This window comes from Barbus barbus (genome assembly GCF_936440315.1).
Source record: "Barbus barbus genome assembly, chromosome: 3".
Classification (NCBI taxonomy): Eukaryota; Metazoa; Chordata; class Actinopteri; order Cypriniformes; family Cyprinidae; genus Barbus; species Barbus barbus.
This window is the reverse complement of record NC_136731.1, coordinates 39299354-39318565: the sequence shown is the minus strand read 5'-3', so window position 1 is coordinate 39318565 and position 19212 is coordinate 39299354. Positions and strand designations below refer to the sequence as shown.

Genomic DNA, 19212 nt, shown 5'->3' with positions numbered 1-19212 from the left:
GATAAAGAACAAACCAAAACGGGTTAAGAAGGTACAGAAAGGAAGTAATCAATTAAAGCAAATAGAAGGTATCACTCACAATTCTGGTATAATCAGAGGCAAAGGTCACTCCTTTACTGGTCCTTTCCTGTGACCCGCTGCTGCTGCCGCTCACTGAGTTCTTACGTATGATACCTGAAAGTGTGTTTGTGGAAATTATATTAATGCATTTATATTGTCTATAAATGACAAATGGTCGATACTATAAATCTATAATACTTTGTTATAAAAAGGTACCTTACAAAGTAACATTAATAAAAGTCATACTTTTTTTGAGAAATGAATGCACACAGCAACTCAATCCAAGGGCCATAAGATATACTGCTATCCCTTTAAGTGAGTGCTAGATGATGAACTAAATCTTAAAATATGTGGAAATAATAAAAAAAAATTAAATGTCCGTCAATAAAAAGTCTGTAAAACTATATTTTAGAATCACATAAATAATATGGCGCCAATATGTTGAGTATTCCAAATAAATGTTTTTCTTTTGTAATATTATGACAAGAGAACATTTGGGGGGAGCAGCTGGGGGTTTTTGGTGCCTTGCTCAAGGGTCTCACCTCCACCCTCAATACCACGACTGAGGTGAGACCCTTGAGCAAGGCACCAAAAACCCCCAACTGCTCCCCGGGAGCCGCAGCATAAATGGCTGCCCACTGCTCCGGGTGTGTGTTCACTGCTGTGTGTACACTTGGATGGGTTAAATGCAGAGCATTTAATTCTGAGTATGGGTCACCATACTTGGCCACACACCACTTCCCCTTCCTTATTCAAAAGAAACCTCTTACTTTTCAACCTCGTCAATAGCTTGACTTGATTTCGACATGTATCACCCGGTTTTCATGATCCAATCAATTCCAAATTGATACAATTAAGTCGCTACCTAGATATACAGTTTTTTATTTATTAATTTTTTTTTTTTTTACCCCTTTTCAGTACAAAATAGGTTGTGAACACATTTCCAAGACGAAATATACAGTAAAATATTTGTAACTTTTCCTATGGTACCTGTAGGGGGCAGTATATCCAGTCTCTGCAGGCTATTTCGGCGAGAGCTTGGGAACCCTCCACTTTTAGACAGACGACGTTGGCGGCTGGACAACATAGCCGCTGGAGACACGATTCCGGGAGGGGGCACTTTACCCATCTGTTTGTAGAGTTCCTCAATCTCTTGCTTTTGAGAGGCCTGGAGAGCCTGAACCTCTGCCACATGTCTGAGAAAGAGGGAGAAGGACAGGAAGTCAACAACAAGTCATTGGTTTTAAAGCTTCAAGTGACCCTTAATCACTAAATAATGTGAACACGCTTAGTAAATACACAATTTATGGTTACACTTTATTTCGATAGTCAACTTTAGACATTCTACAAACTATAAGTAACTTTGTTACTACGTGTCAACTACATGTCAACTAATTCTCAATAGGGTAGGTTTACGGTTAGTAGAATAAGTTGACGTATACTTGCAAAGTTTCTGATAGTCAGTATGATGTATGTTGTGGAACCTTCAAAATAAAGTGTTAGAAGATATTAAGCAGACAGTCTACTAATACTCTAATGACTGCTAGTTGACATGTAGTTGCAAAGTTACTTACTGTTAGCAGAATGTCTAAAGTGGACTATCAAAATGAAGTATTACCCAATTTATTAATAAGTTACTGATAAACTATTAGATCTCATTCAGCAATATAACATAGGATATAATCTGTGAAAGTGCTTTTCTGCTTTTCTATATTTTTGCATTATGTCATCAGAGCTTTCCACACCTGAAAACTTTGACAGCACTGAACATGTTCGGTAATCTTAGATCAAAAAGCGTTTGGGATGAATAAATCTATAATGGACACTGACGGTTTGGGTCTAAACTATAAGAGTTACAGTAGCTGCTTCACAAGTTAAGACTTTATACTTTGGCTCACTGCTAGAATTTGATGAAGCACTTCATAGAACATACAGGGATTTGCAGGAGTGTACCTCAGTACAGGCTCACCTCTCTCTGAGTTCCTGTAGCTCCTCATACATTCCCTCATCTTCACTCTCTGTCTCGTCGCTGCTGGCGTACGACGTGCTGCGTGTGTAGCTCATCCACGGCTGACTGAGATTGAACTGAGGACTCCCGGCTGAACTTTCCAGCAAACTTACACTTATCCTCCTCCGCCTCCTTTCTGTCTCTTCCCCCACCTCCTCCCCTTCTTCACCTCCTCGTCCCTCGTCTGGTTCTACAACTTTTTTCTCTGGTGTTTTTGGTTCTCCAGTCCACAAGGGGCTGCTGTCTGAGTTGCACAAAGCCTCACTAGGTGTTTGGAAAAGTGGTGGGGATTTATTCAGAGAGGTGTGACTGCTTTCTGATTCCACCTGCACGTCTGTGCTGCTGTCTGATTGGCTGTTGTATGTGGGGGGTGTGGCTTGGGGAACTGTTGTAGGGCATGTTTGAATCGGTATGGATGTGGGCGTAGCTGTAGGGGTGGGAGTTGGCGTCAGGCTGGGAGTCGGGCTGGGAGTTGGAATGGGGATCTCCTTGCTTGGACTGACCTGGAACCGTCCCACTGTGACAATAGACTTTTTCTCTGTAGACAAGGTGACAAATGTGAATAGTAAAGTGGTAAAAAAAAAGAAGAAAAAACAAATGTATCAAAACTACTTGAACAATGTGTTTAGTATGCAATGAGGTTCTACAGTCAGTAGATGGCAGCTGAGTATTTTTATTTTAGCCCTTGATACACAATTATAGGAATTGAGTTTGAGTTAGACTCTACATAGACATTTTTATTTTCAAAGTACATTATCATTCGAAGTTATATATACAGCATACTGTATTTTTTTAATAAGTCTCTTATGCTTATTAAGGCTGCATTTACTTGATCAAAAATACAATAAAAACAAGTTCTATATTGTGGAATATTATTACACCTTTAAATAACTGTTTACCATTTTAATTTATTTTAATATGCAATTTATTCCTGTGATGGCAAAGCTGAATTTTCAGCAATCATTACTCCAGTCTTCACATGATCCTTCAGAAATCATTGTAATGTATTGATTTGGTACTTAAGTAGCATTTTTTATTAATTTTTAAAAGCTACATTTTTGTTTTTTGTTCAGGTTTGGTAAATAGAAAGCTTGAAAGCACACAAAAGTTTGTTTATATGTGTGCACATGCAATAATGGACGTGTATGTAAATATTTGTATTCTTGCCTGGCTGTGTAGCCTTTATGTACTTCTGTGTCTTTGTGTACAAGGAATATAGGGTGTGTTTTATTTATGGGTGTGTGTGTGTACGTGTGTGACAGATGGAAAGAGTGCAACTCACCTTCAGATATAGGTGAGAGTCTAGATTTGGCTGCGATGGTATTTGTTTCAGACACTGCCAGAGACATGGATAGAGTAGGGGAGGACCTTGGGACAGGTGAGGACACCTGAAACAAGTTGAAAAACATTAATAAAAGCGTAAACCCCAGACGTCCTTCTACAGGTGCTTTGAGACATGTAATAACAGACAACACCCACAATACTGTACAGGTTCAGAACAGGTTTGTCTAAGTATGCTCACAAAGATGTCTCCACTTAATAGTATACCCTCATATTTATGTTGACAGAAACACTTAAAAGACGTTCTTGTGGTGATGCATGTCTTTGTTTGAAAGGTCAGTATGCATTTAGAGTAGAAGAACAGGTTTGACTTTAGAAGTATTTAAAGTGACAAAAAATTACTTTTGTCATTGTTTAATCACTAATGTCATTCCTTGAAAGACTTACTTCCTTGAGTGGAACACAAATGGAGAAATTGTTTAAAATATAAAAAAAAACAACCCAAACATATGGCTATATTCCAACTGTAATGCAATAAAAACCGATGACACCTCATAATAAATCTTGTAACCGAAGACGTGATGCTAAGTTTGAATATATATATATATATATATAATAATATTTGTGGGCAGCCAGAAAAGATTCTGCAATATTTCTCCTGTTGTGTTTCATGGAAGAAAAAAAAACTTTGCTATGTTTGATACGAGTGTAAATACGAATTTCCCCAGAATTTCCATTTTTGGCTGAACTGCCCCTTAGGTTAAAAGTTGTTTTGTGTGTGTTATTTCAAACACTTACAGTGTTTTGTGGGCTCGGGGATGTGGAGGACGCTGGTGAGCTTGTGCTGGATGGGGTGCGGGAGCTTGATGCTGAACTGTCTGCCCGCTCTCTGAGCTGCCCAAAGGGGTTAGACTGGCTCTCTGCCAGTGGGCTACTTCTAGATCCCGGAGAAGAGCTTGGGTTTGGGTTAATGGGCTGTTTAATCTCAGGGGCCGTGCCTGTTCTCGGCTCCATAAGAGGGACTACTGGTGGAGATGCTGTTTGGCCCCCTTCGTGAGGTTCAGGAAGTGGTGCCGGAACCTGCATATGAGCATCAGGATATTGATACATGTCCATATACTGGCCGTTCTGTGCCCCCTGGTAGTATGGAGCATCAGTGTTGCTCATACTCGCATGCTGAGCTGGATACATAGGGCTATACCCTGTTTGAGGGGTCATTTGAGGATGGAACCCTTGAGGGATGGATCCAGGGGGTATAAAGGACTGTGCAAAGTTCATAGCCATAGAAATAACACTGGCCAGTGAAATAAGGGGCTGCTGGGAAGGTGGTGGCCACATGCCTGCAGCTTGGGGACCAGGTGGAGGGGCAACTGAAAGCGACAGATTGTTGGTTTCAGCTTGAGTTGGCATCTCGACGGACTGCTGAACCGGTGAAACAACAGAAGAGGATGAAGAAGAGGAGAAGAAGTTTGGGTTGCTGGGGACGCGGGTGAGCGGACTTGGGTTGAGAGGACTCTTGAGGGAGGCTTGATCAATTTGGTAGGGGTAGGCGAAGTGGGTGTTGTGAGCATAAGGTGGTTTGGGGAGATGAGGGGGCATCTGATTTGGCAGGAGATGTGGCAGGACATCAGGGTGGGAGTATTGCGGGTAGTTGGGCATAAAAGACTGGTAGGTCTGAGAGGTACCTGAAGAAAATGGAAATTGGAAGAAAGAGAGAAACACTGGGTTAAGCTCAATACATATAAACATAGCAGTCTTGGTTGCCAAGTTGTAGTAGTATTCATCATGTCGTCAACAGTCATTGTGGCCATTGATGCCATTATAAGAAATTGTTGTTAAAACTTAGGACTTGAAAAGCAGTTGTGGGTTTGAGATCCACAAACAACAAGTCATGATCTGTCACCCTTTATGCCCTAAATTCCAGGTTGTTCCACAGGGATTGTCCCTCGAGTAAACTGTAGTGTAAATAAAATCATTGGCTATGTGGTTATTTGCTCAAATCTGCAACTCTTGTGCTTGGTCACCATCTTATGTGATCATTTTCGATATTCAACTAAGAATTAATTTATTAATAATTTATTAATATAGGACTCTCTGACATACTTTGACCTATCAGTGCCATGCTTGACTTCTGAAAAGGCTCCATAAACATCATTGTGGCATAAAAGTAAAGCCACACATTGGGATGTGACCTTACTTCAGCGGAGCTAACCACATTGGAGCATTTATCAAACCCCATGTGCCAGTCCTCTACTTCATGTGCAGACACACTGGCACAATGATTTGTCACCATATGTGTCTTTCAAGAAAAGAAAAACTGGTAATCTTGAAAAAGAGCTTTTATACCGTGCACAGGCTTTGTAATATGTGTAGTTTGTTCTCTCAGGTAATAAAATGTACTTGTTCATTTTAAAGCAGCAGGTGTCAAAAGCAAATCCTGATATACGTCAACAATGACACTGGCGTCAAAGCTTGGTCTCCATGGGGATAGGTGTTCAGAAAGCCAATTGAAGAGTGGGATACACAAGACATCGAGTTTGTTCCAGTAGCTCCATAGCTAATGGTGTGCAGAGAGAGAAATAGGCACGGAAAAGTGCTCTGAGTTACAATGACACGAGTGAAAGATAAAAGAGCGAGACTGTTCATTATGATGCCCCTTGTATGCTGAATACTGTACCCTGTCTCCAAGAGGTCCGGACTGTACTGATTGTCTGTGTGACAGAACAAAGCGCTCATTACCTGGAGAGACCAAAGATGATTGGTTCAAATAGTGGAAGCTTGGTGGTGATATAAAAATGTAAATCATCAGAACTGTTAGAAATCTAAACATTTTACATAAATCTGATTTAGTTAATACAACGATTGACAGACTAATGTATTTTTAGTAGGGCTGGGTATTGTGACCAATTCTGCGATTCGATTCGATTCTTATTTTTATGGTTTCGATTCGATTCGATTCGATTTCGATTCGATTCGATTCGATTCGATATCGATTAGCTATCAATATTTCATTTATTATGTTAGTTTTGCAGACATGGGATCCATATTTTGATATAAATGCTGGTAACTGAAACTCTCCTACTTAAGTTTATTATTGAAATACACATCTACATTAATAATAGGGTGCACACAGTTGTTTTTTTTTAGTGGAGCAATTCGAAAGATAAGTGAAGTGACATTCATCCAAGTATGGTGACCCATACTCGGAATTCGTGCTCTGCATTTAACCCATCCAACGTGCACACACACAGCAGTGAACACACACACACACACACACACACACAGCAGTGAACACACACACCGTGGCCAAGCCTCGCCCTGGGTGAACCGCCTTCTTGATCATGGTGTCTCCCCTGCCAGGTAAGTATATCTATAGATGGTGACACCTTCAGGATGAGAGGTGAATATTCATATCCTCTTACGTGAAGCACACGCATTAAGAATCGATTCGGGGATTTCCCGAATCGATATCGTTGCGTTAAACTGAAGATCGATTAAAATCGGAGAATCTATATTTTTTACCCAGCCCTAATTTTGAGACACCTGAGGTTGTGCAAAAGCAGCAAACACTGAAAATAGACTATGAAATTGTTTATCAAAACATTATTTTGGAATACAAGCTTTTATTGAATAACCTAAAACAGTGGAGCAATAATGACCCATTGTGTGAATAAAAAAAACATCTACTGGGCTTGATTCAAGTTGCATGTAATGACAGGCACAAACACACTTTCTATTCAGTCTGACAGAATCTAACAAGTTTATAGCTATGCTTTCAGTTTCATGCTTAATTACCATTTGAGCCTCACCCTCATGCAAATTAGATTTCAGAATGATCAAGTTTTTAGTAAGTATCACTGGTAACCATTTTATGACTTACTGAACGGCCATTATCTATACAAATTCTCAATGTGGTATCATTTTAGGTAGAGCTGCTTAGGAATAATACGTATTGTAAAAAACACAGCACATAAATTCAAGGAAAGAGAAAGTAGTTTACTGTTGTACCTGTAGTGTGGAAGGACTGTGAGCGCAGGGGCCGGACAGGTGGAACAGCATCGGGATCAACGTAAAAGTCGGCGCTCAGTGTAGGTGAGGAACCCCGGGTCACTGGCCCTATACTGGCAGCAGCATAATCTGAAGGACATGCACCAACAGGGTCATATCATGATGTGCACTTTTATCGTTTTTATATGCATTTTTTTTTATTTTAATGAATACATTTAGTGCCTTTATTGAGAATTTTTTTTTGGATGGGGCGACACATTGAGCATTTGTTTGTAATTATGGAAAAGATTTTACACATACTGTATATGATGAGTGTTTGTGTGTGTATGTGTTCTGCAATCTGCATGTGTGGGTGTGTGGGTGTGTGTGTTTGTTACCAGGCAACGAGGAGGAGGAGTGTGTGCGAGCGAGGCCCTGCGTGTGGAGATTGGGCTGTGGAGAAAAACAGAGCACACGTTGACATTAACGTCACCGTCTAGAAAAGTGACCAAGTTAGGACCACGTATGAGAAAAGATAAGAAGATTGTCACACAAGCACGAATAAAGTCTACAACCACACTGTGGCAGAGTCCTTTCTTATTGATGACTTTTCAATATTGATGACTAAGTTCTCTTATAACAACAAAACCGTGTCTTTGTTCGTTAATTGTTGGCTCTAACATCTGATGATCAGAAGATTGGATTTCTGAACCACAACATATAAAATGCCAAAGTAAACAACTGAATTCCAAACCCTCGCCAGACACACACATAAAAGTTCTTATATAAAAACCACTGAAAACATATATTTCCTTCATTCAAACTTTTGCAACCATTTTTACCATTTTAATCTTTTCACCTTCATATGATCAATTTAATTGAAAATATTTTTTAAAGAAATTTTTATAAAATGCTAAAACACAGTAGATATATAGACATATTTATAATAATTATAATAATCTAAAATTCTTCTAAAATAATAAGAAACAGTGCATTCAAACCTGTGAGGCAGACAGTGAGCCAACTCCGCTCAGAAAAGGAAGATGAGCGGTGTCTCTAGGGTCAAGCGGCTCCCAAGGCTCTCTCCTCATCAGGGCCTCCGCTCGACGGATGATGTCCCTCATGCGGTGGATGAATCCCTCTCTCTCCCCAGGTAGGATAAACTCATTATGTACCTAAAAGGGGTGCAAAGAGACAGATAAGTTAATTGGGTTTATATAATTTTGAGTCCTTTTGCGTGCTTTTTTGAGCAGAGTTTATTAATGAGTTCAAAAGTCTCCTTCAAAGCCACTGGAATCCAATATTGAGTAGTGATAGAGTGCAGTGTACAAAGACATGTACTCATAATGTAGCATTACTGTCTATGACTCCTAAAACCAGTCTCAAGGCCATGGACTGGATGATCAAAACAACTTGTAGTCACAGCTAACACAAAGACGCCAAAGAAAGCAGCTAACAAAAGTTATTTTCAGTATCTCTACTAAAAACACATTCACCCCAGATTACATTTAACAAATCTTTTTGTGCCTCATATCAGTACTGAATACAAGTTGAAAACTGTTTTTAACTTGCTATGGCATCTTAAAAACATGCTGCCAATTGAGCAACTGAAAAACACACAGACGAAATCCACATGGTGCATATTCCTGTAAAAAACTAGACATTCCAGTGATTTTTAGCACTAATTGAGAATGTGATGAGTCACAAACTAGTTCTTTGTCCTGTAGGCTAAAAATATATCAAAAATAGCTGACAAGTCACAATGGACACATAAGAACTGGTTTTCCACTGGTAATTGAAGATGCTACAGTACACAATGTTTTAGATGAACAGATGAGAGAAATAGTGCATAGATTTTCCACTGTAGGTTTGAGGTAGCAGAGTTTGTGCAAAGACAGAAGCTGAAACATCAACACTTCTCACAGTATAATGCAGTTCTCACAAGGAGTGCCGCCTTATCTCTGTCCTTGTGTCCACTTTGACCCCCATAACTTTACATATATTTATTGTATTAATATTAATTGTAATATGTTTGACATTTTCCTATAAAAAAAAGAGACTATGCAGAAATTGTATAAGTATTTACATATATATTGTATAAGTATTCACTTTTAAAAATTATTTACAATTACAATTTTATTATTAGAAATGATAAAGATATTACATAATTATTTTATTTTATTATATATATCTTGTTTTTCTATTTATTTAACTTTTTATATCATTCTTTCTTATTTTATATATATATATATATATATATATATATATATATATATATGAAGAGTTAATTTGCAAAAACCGATAAATGCCACTTTAAAAAAAAAAAATTAGCTGAGTGCCGTACATTATTCTCCACATATAGCACAATCTGAAACCTAAACACGTTTTGTCAAAAAAGCCTGTATTGTCCACTTTCAAGGTATCTAGAGTTCACGTTTTACTGCAGAAGCCGACAAGCGCCCTTGTTGTTTTTGAACAGAAGCCGCTAAGTCCATTTTAGCGAATCAGCGTGCTGTATTCAGGTCAGGTGACAAGGCTACTTTCACTTTGAAAAGATGTGCTAGCTGAGAGGAGTTTCGTCAAAGCTGATTAGTAATCGAGGACGGATAATTTCGACAAACTTGATGAACCTGTGATATCTTCTTCAGGGCGAAAAAGGAAAATAAAAGCTGAAACTTTTTCATGGATCCTTGCGAAAGCAGCGCGTTACAATGAAAAGCTCTGTGTATTGCGTGCAATCACATCCATACAGTTTATGATCGCAACAACAATAACGTTTGTCAGGCATCTACATTGTCATCTGAGGAGATTACAAAGATTAAACGAGTGTTTTTTTTTTAACTCTAAAACATGAAATGTGGAGTTATCTGCTTTTGCTATAAAACAAACATTTAATATGTAAAAAAACATACTTTCAATTAACTTTAATTTTGTAAATTACCTGTATTTGTTTAAGTTATTATTACTTAAATAATTACTTTTTGTTTTAAATGTTATCGGTTATCGGTTTTTGCAAATGAACTCTTCATATATATAAAAAATGTTTTTGAGTGTGTTGCTTGCTCACCATCACTGCAGCGATGTCTTCTGGGTTGTCTCCATCTAGATCGAATTTAAATGTCACCATCTTGCTGTTATGGGTCTGTAGTTGACACTCTACAACCCGATCCACTTTATCGGACAGCTGCATGAAGAAAGACAGGTAGGGAGTAATTTGTGAGCATTTATCTGTGAGTATATCACAAAAAGGCAATTGATTTTGAAAGCAGCTATCCATGTTTTTTGAGTTTAGACATGCTTTCCGACTCAGTATTAGCATAAGTGTAAGGTCAGGTAGCACGTATAGACAGTTAATTAAGGATAGCTATTTGACAGATGAGTTACCCCAGTGATGCGTAGCCGTGAGCGAGCCCTCTTCCTGAGCAGCTTGGTTCCTGTGCGTTTGTTCTGACCTTTCCCGCTTCTCTCCGAAAGGCCCTCGTTTCCATCACTCAAACCAGAGGTGACATCAGAAGCGTAGCTGTTCCGAGAGGAAGGATATAAAGCACATGGTGCCATTCAGACTTCCTGAATTTCACAGAACTGGACTTCACAGAACGTTTCTTTTATCAGTTTACCACTAGCCCCTAAAGGCCAAGTAATTTACCACAGATCTTCTAAATCGGGTTGAGCTAATTGAGTAAAATGCAACAGTGTCCTTGTGTACCCATTTGACTACCTTGTGCCACCTTTACTTTGCCTTTGTCTGGCTTCCTACAGAAACGGCCTTCAAGGTAAATTGCACCCCTGAGTTAAATACCATTAATGCACTTACCACTAGGCTATGTGCTGTGTATGTGTGTGTGTCTCTATATATGAGTCACACAGAAAAAGAACTGCTCTCCACTGGAGCACTACGGGCACTGTGGGTAAACGTGGCACGATTGTGGTCAGTTGGTGAGTAAGATTACAGCTCTCACAGCTGGGATCAGGTCCACATTTTCTTGACGTCAAAACAAAAGCCACATCCACACATGCAGCGGGGGAGGTTTTATTTAAATGGCAGTCTTGTATAGGACTGATTCTGCATTCATAGCTTAACATGTTAAGACCAGGTTGATGACGTTTCAGGGCATTTAAGTGAACATTTTTAGACAGATATCCCATGTTTGGTGTGTATGGAGCCTGTTAATCAGAAGCTTACCTGTCGACAGGAGAAGAAAACCCACTGGCACTTCCTGACTGGGCCCTCTCTGTGTTTTGGGACACAGCAATGCTCTGTGGGAGGCAAAGGAAAACACTTAGCAATGTAAATTGTGGCTCAAATTGAAACCTCATTCAAATGAACATTTTATTTAATATAAAACATTAAGGGCATTTTAGGGGCAGCTTGTCTGTTATGAATTTTGGTAGTATCAGTCAAAAGGGGTCTGAAATCTTGCATTTCCTTTAACTTTAATGTGCACTAGCATTCACTTATACTCACCAAACTTGCATTTGTTTGATCCAAAATACAGTAAAAACAGTAATATTACAGAAATATTTGTAAAATTTAAAATATCTGTTTTCCATTTTAATATATTTTAAAATGTAATTTATTCCTGTGATGCAAAGCTGAATTACTCCAGCATCAATACTCCAGTCTTCAGCGTCACATGATCCTTCAGAAATCAGGAAAGCTACAGCTACAGGAAAGCTTTCTGTAGCTCAAATAGTAGAGCATGGCGCTAGCAACGCCAAAGGTCATGGGTTAGATTCCCAGGGAAAGCAAGAGCTGATAAAAAAATGAAAAAAACTGTAACTTGAATGCAAAATGTAAGTCGCTTTGGATAAAAGCGTCTGCTAAATGCATAAATGTAAATGTAATCATTCTAATATGCTGATTTGCTGCTCAAGTAACATTTCTTATTATTATCAATGTTGAAAACAGCTGTACTGTTTAATATTTTTGTGATAATTTTTTTTTCACTATTTTTCGATAAATCGAAAGTTCAAAAGACAAGCATTTATTTCAAACTGAAATCTTTTATAACATTATAAATGCATTTACTGTCGCTTTTAGTCACTTTTAATTGTTAGTGTTGGTTGGATTATACATCAAACAGTCATTAGTGTCCATCATTTTAAGCATCTCATGCCCACTGGTAACCTACCGAGGGGAAGCGGAGAGCTGGGATCACTGCAGCTGGAGTGGGAGGGGCTTCAGTGGATGGCGCTTCAATGGGTGGGGTTTCCACATGAGGAGCTCCACTGGTTGGTTGTGGAGCAGTGGAGGGTTGGTTTGCCACAGGAACTCGATCTTCTGAAGGATCCTGAAGCCCAGAGGAGCTGAGATATCCATCTGTCTCACAGTCAGCTGCCATGGTAACCATAATTCAACCATACAAGAGAAAGTTGTTTGTTAGTGTGCAGGTTTAGACACCTCTGAGAAAGGGGGAATATCTATTTCATGCAGACTTTAATATATAGAAGAGTGCACAAACTTACAGGTTGCTGATGAGTAGCTGGCGTGACGTATGTTGAAATGCTGCCGCTGATCCGCATCTGGCTCTTCGGGTTCGGTGGCAAAGCTGGCGTTGAAGCCAGAGTCCAGAGATTCGTTTGCAGGCAGAGAAATGGGGCCTGACACTGTGACAGTGGGCGGAGCTTGAGTAGGGGTGGAAACGGGCATCTCTACAGGAGGCTTAGGAGCAGGTGGGTTAGAAACTGAAGGTTCGGCTTCAAGAATAGGTTCGGGTTCCTCCTCAATCACCTCCTCTTGTCGCCGCCTCTGTGCCTCTTCAGCCTGTCGGCGGAGCTTCTCTCGTTGGCGCTTGATGGTGGTGACACGGTCACGAATGGCTTTGGCCACCAGTTTATAGTCTGCCTCACAGACGAAGCCAAGAACAACCTGAAGGACATGAATTTGTTGTTATTTTTGCTGATCTGTTCAGTAATGGCATGGAAATTACAGAAAAATGGACATGAATCTCTATCAAATCAAGATTTTGGATCTCACCATCTCCTGAGCCACCTCTTCTGGGACGTCCTTGTAGAGTTCAAACAGGAACTCAATGGCGTTGTTGTCCTTATACTTGCCATGGAGCTTCTTGGTGTCATCCATTCGAAGCCAGAGTTTAAGGCCAGACTTCACCATGTCATCCTCTTCAGCCAACTCAACATGGACACCATTATTCTCCTGGAAGAAAGTGTGCTCTAACAGGTCCTGGATAGTGTACCTAAACAAGATTCCAAGAAAACACATAAGATCATATATATTTCCTTCTGGGTTTTAAAAAAGGGCATCAAGGTTTGGCTGGTTCGCATGAGCTAGTTAGCCCCTACTGGTAGATGTTTTAACTACACCATCTGCACTCCTAAAAATAAAGGTGCTTCACGATGCCATAGAAGAACCTTTTTGTCTAAATGGTTCCATAAAGAACCTTTAACATCTGAAAAACCTTTCTGTTTCACAAAAGGTTCTTTGTGGTGAAAGAAGATTCTTCAGATTATAAAAAGGTAAGGAAGAGATGATTCTTTAATGAACCTTTGACTGAATGGATCTTTGTGGAACCAAAAATGGTTCTTCTATGGCATCGCTTGAAGAACCTTTATTTTCAAGAGTGTGGCTGCAAAAAGCATCTTTTTCCACTATAAGCCATTAAAAATTAGCTCTGTATTTTGAACATTTTTTTTTTACAAACCACATGCAAGTGACAAATATTAATAATGATCCTAAAATAGCTATTTTAAGCTATTGTTTTTGATGAACGCTGTTTACATGAGCTATTGCCTTTAATAAATGCTAATTATTTTTGCTATATTTTAAGCCAATTTACAACCAGATTTCCTTATTGCTTTGTGAAACATGCAACCGGTAAAACAAGTAAAATCCCAGCATAATAATGTCTCACATCTTATGAGAGATGGACTGTCAGGCAAGCACTTTGAGATCTTAATGTGACTGAGAGTACGTACATCTACAAAAACTAGAGTTAATTAAATCAAGACTATTAATCATCAGAATTACCTGCTGCTGGATGGAGTGAGTCATTACTAGTGGCTATTGACCAAATGCTTTACATAATGGCTGGATGACATTAAATGGACCATTATCCTGGCAGAAATGTGTTATGTTAAATTGATTACACGATTATGAGGATATTTTGGGTAGAAGGAAAGTGGTGTTATTGAGTGATTTCAAGTGGAGAGCAGGTACTGATGGAAACTGTTGGTACTTTTTTTTTGTATAAAAGTGAAAAAAAGTCAAAAATCATGTCTGCAGGAAGTCCACACAAAGTTACTCTATTCCAAAACCAACCCTAGGTCTATTTGACGTCCGCATTTACACCTGCAAGACGTATTTTTTGCTGACGTGTTTGCTGCAATACGTCTATAGGATGTTTCCTTTTAAATATCATATAGACATCTATTAGATGTCTTTAAGATGATTCTAATTTAGAATGTATGTAAAACTGACATCTGAAAGACGCCTGTCAGACGTTTGTAGACAGAAGATGCTTTCTAGATCAAGAGATCTTTAACAGACATGTGTGCTATCTGGGTAGTGATCATAAGTTAGCATGGCACATGGGCCTAAGAAAGTAAGAGAAGTGCTAATAGTTAATATAGTTAAATTTCTTATGTTTCAAGCAGATCATTGTAAATTAAAATACATTTCAACCAATATTTGTGTGTGCTATTGTGTGTATTTTTATGTTACCATGCTGTTAGCTTAGCAACTTGCTAATGCTAAACTTTATTGTGAGGTATGTGTTTTGCTATTTGTGTTGCTGCCAAAGTAGAGTGTTCTAAATTTGACTTCCATGATGGTCATAAAGCTGCCTTAGAAGTGTGCGACCAAAAATAAACCCAAATATAAATATATATATTGTGTCTGTAAGATTAGCTGGGATTTAACTGTAACTCTCTCTCATTTTAACTAGTGACCCAAAGCCATCTGACACCACAGAGGTCAAACAACACAGAGGAGATAGTGTATGCCCTAGTAGTACCATTAGAAAATCTGAAGTGTTCATGTCGGCATCTTTGACACTGTTGATTCTGTAACCACGTGTCACCTGATCAATATAGGGCAGAATAGAAATATCAACCAGTGCAGCTGAGTAACAAAAATAGTGGCGTGCAGGGCTTTCTGAGGAGTTGTTTAAATGTCAAAAGGACAAGAATCTGGGTATTGCTGTTTTAATGTGCAAACAGTAAAAACCCGTCTGGCAGGTGTTAAAACATTACGATGACTGCTGGTGCACATACACGCCTTTGCAGCTCTTTGGTTACAGATGTTCCTGTTTGTTGAACAACCTTGTAGACATTATAGTTACCTTTCGTCTTTGTTCATCCGGATGCATCCTTCAATGATCTCTTTAAGTTCAGGGACTTTCACTTTGTAAAAACTGTCTGGCTTCATGCCCTGAAAAAGAGTGAGAGACAGAGCGGAGGAGGGTTTGGGGGAGAGGAAAGAGTAAAGGAAAGGAAAATTCACTTTAGATAACAGAAATGTCATAGGTGTCAATTATTTTGATTGACGGCATGGGTGGGAAAAAAATCCATCTTCCTGCCTGAGACACATTAGGGCAAGAATCTTTTTAAAAAATACAGAATTGCTTTGTTGTTAATCACAATTCATCAAATTATGTGCCAAATCAAACTGAATCATTTGCAAAAATGCTTTGGAATCCAGTTGAAAAAAACCTAAAGATTCACACCCTGAATCAGTACAATAATAGAAAAACTGAGTGTGTGTAAACAACTCAGTAATGTTACAGACAAGGCTTGCCGGTTTGACCTTCAGCGTTTCATTTTTGAAGCTTCAGGCTCTGTTGGGCTTCTTAATGGCTGTATAGACCTAAGCTAATCTCTAAAGCAACTTGCCAGGGACAATTTTTTACTAATTTCACATAAAAAGAAGTCAACCGCTCATAACAGAGATAATTCACATATAGACTTCAAAGTACAGCAAAAACAGCCTGCTTATTTCTATGGTTCCCCATATTGTTAAAATAAAAAAAAAAAACAATAAAAGATATAATACAGAAAGCAATGATTAAATAAATGTTCTGGATTTAATACATTTTAAGCTCAATTGACAGAGTCCCTTAGCTTGCAAAAATAATCAAAAATTGTACCTATACTATAACTGTTGATAGAGATAAAACTTGAAATGAATCTTTAAAGAGAACCTAATAGAAAAGAAGCTATCAAAACTTACTGCAAACCTAATTGATGACATCTGATGTGGCATTAAATAAATAAATAATGGTACAAATGATTAAAATTGTAATTAAAGATAAACCAGGCTCTTTAAGAGATTGGTCATATAAAACTGTAAGCAGTTTTTGATATATATACAGCACATATTAGTTAACAGAACACATCATGCCAGAAGTATGTTCAGTCCTCCTGGCCTAAATAGAAGGACTGAACGTTTCTGTTATCAGTGTTATCCGTTGGCCATCTAATGACAGGAAACAGACGCCATATTGTGGAAAAACATCGATCACACAAGACGTAGTTTGTGGAACATGGTTTGGTTGATTGGTTGGTCGATTTTACAAGCCTTGTGAGGACGTTTTCACAATTTGCCATAATAAATACTCACAAACACACTTATAAAAATGACTACAAAGAACATTTGATTAAGTCTATACTGGATTTTAAAGAAAAACGGTTGATAAAAGGACCGCACTGTACAGTCAATCACTGTTCTCCTAGAAGGACCATCACTTTTTTCATTTAAATGATAATAAATTCAATTATGGAATTCAAGGAAATGCTCTTTTCACAGTCCATCTCCTTTGTTAAGTGGAAAAGCAAAATTAAATCAAGATCTAATTCTGAGGCAGCTATAACCGCACTGTAAAACAGATGAGGTGAAAACCACAAAATTGTGATGCTAGGGACTGAGGATTGTGATGATTTTTGCAGCATCATACCCACACAGAACCCACTGATCCTCTCCACAGAGATCCCGAAAACTTAAGCACATAGTGTGTGAGTATATGTATGCCATAAACGGTTTTGAATCCATCATATCGTCGCTTAAAGCAGCGCTCTTGGCCTGAAATCCTCATGGAGGAAAGCTATGACGTAACTTCAGTATTCTTCCAGCCAGGCCCGCTGCCATACGCTCATTGCAAAAGGCATTATGGACGAGATCCATGCTGTTGTTGGACAGAACATTTTTGTGGCAACCTCAATGTTCTGAGCTGCCCAGAAAATAGAGCGAGAAACTTGTTGACGTAACCAGGACGCTTTGGTATTGCTTGTTCAGATAATAGGCCCATTGAAAGGTTGCGATGCAAAAGAAAACAGAAAATACAAAACAGAGGTGCAATTCAGCATAAAGGGGGTGGGGCGGCCTGAAGTTCTCACCCCTGAAAACCGCTTCTGTCCGAGGCATTGGGCAAAACTGATCTCATAGGCTTTCAACAGGGGTTTAGGAGGCAGTTGAAAGGGATTAGCTGAATGATTTTTCACTGGTCAGGCACCTTTTGATGACATCAGTCTTTTGAGAAGACCCCTTGAGACCAAGAAGCAAAGAACCAAATGCCCATTTATGTTTGTTTCACACACTGTTAATCAGCTCTTTTTCTCTCCCTTCTGAGAAAAAACCCCCACCTAAACCACCATTAGGTCTCTCGGCCTGTTCATGCTGGTCTGGGGTAAATTTTAGTTGGTCAGACTGAGAGACCATCTAGATTAGTTAAAGGCCAGCCTGATCTAAGAGGCCAGCTAGACCAGTTAGAAGCCACTTTAAACCAGCTAAAACCAGCAAGCCTTCACAGTCCTGTTATAAGAAATGAAAAAGGAAAAAGATTTCTGCTCTGCATCTTCTCTCTGTTTCTTCTTCCTCACCAGTGGCTTGAGGAATGATCATTGCCTCACATTTACGCAATAAGCCCAACATTACATCCAGCTGAAAGTGCTGCAGCCATTACGTGCTGGTGGCTTGAAACCAGATTTCATCTCTATATACAAAGTTTGCTGTCAATAATCTTCACAATAACATCACAGTAGATATGAAATTACCATTCCCCAAGGATTGCAGACAGATATGCCAACCTTTCTAGCTGTCATAAACATAAACATGCCACGTGCTTGTGTATCAAACTGGAAGCTTCATAAACAAACTGTTCTGAACTCCAAATCATTAATGTCCTCATACCATATATAAGCATGACCATACCACCCAACAAATGTGTCCGCAGAAACCAAGTGTTAAATGGCAAAGTAGTTTACATCTAAATGTTCTCTCATGAGAACTGTGATTAGGTTGATTAGCTTTGCTAGATTTTCATTCATTTCACAGGCAAGTTTCATTATAAGGTTAATGCTCACACTAAGCCAATAAATCGACCTGAAAGCTTTTGATTTCAGTGAAAAGGCAGGGTTTTATTCTCTGCGTCTCAGTTAAGTGACCGCAGTCATCTTGCTGGTGCGGACCTCATGCTTGATAGAAAGGCTTGGGGTGAATTGGAAGATAAATGCGGAAAATAGCAAGGTTACATGGTTCGGTAAATACATCGTGTGATTCATTGTTAACTGTATTTGAACATGAAAGCGGTGTTATTTTATGAAAACAGCTATCAGAACAGTTTAAGCTGTCATGATGGTTCTTACAGTTAAAGGGATATCTCAACAATATACTGCACAATATACTTTCTTACTGCGCGATGATGTTTTTGTTTGGGCAAAAACAGTTAAAACAGTCTTGAAAATGTCTTCTTTTCTGTTTTTAATGGAAGAAATTCAGTCAGATAAACACAGGTTTCTTACCTCCTGATTCAAGCTACTCATTTCATTAGTTTAGTACATTACCTAGGAATTGAACCCGTAACTGGCGTCGCTAGCGCCATGGTCTATCAGTTGAGCTAATGTGGTAAGACCACATGCTTCAG

The 19212-nt window shown here is 38.9% G+C and overlaps 1 protein-coding gene across 1 annotated transcript in view; it reads right to left on the bottom strand.

Moving 5' to 3' along the window:
- The window catches only part of wnk4b (WNK lysine deficient protein kinase 4b), a 56649-nt gene that overhangs the window by 2198 nt on the left and 35239 nt on the right, over positions 1-19212 (bottom strand). The window contains exons 5-19 of the mRNA XM_079387199.1: positions 15637-15725; positions 13314-13533; positions 12803-13205; positions 12469-12671; positions 11520-11593; positions 10721-10856; positions 10404-10520; positions 8338-8511; positions 7735-7789; positions 7358-7486; positions 4148-5034; positions 3351-3456; positions 2030-2606; positions 1051-1256; positions 80-174 (exon numbers count right to left, since the gene is read on the bottom strand). Coding sequence (XP_079243325.1) covers positions 80-174; positions 1051-1256; positions 2030-2606; positions 3351-3456; positions 4148-5034; positions 7358-7486; positions 7735-7789; positions 8338-8511; positions 10404-10520; positions 10721-10856; positions 11520-11593; positions 12469-12671; positions 12803-13205; positions 13314-13533; positions 15637-15725 — 3471 coding nt within the window. The remainder of the gene's footprint in view (positions 1-79; positions 175-1050; positions 1257-2029; positions 2607-3350; positions 3457-4147; positions 5035-7357; positions 7487-7734; positions 7790-8337; positions 8512-10403; positions 10521-10720; positions 10857-11519; positions 11594-12468; positions 12672-12802; positions 13206-13313; positions 13534-15636; positions 15726-19212) is intronic.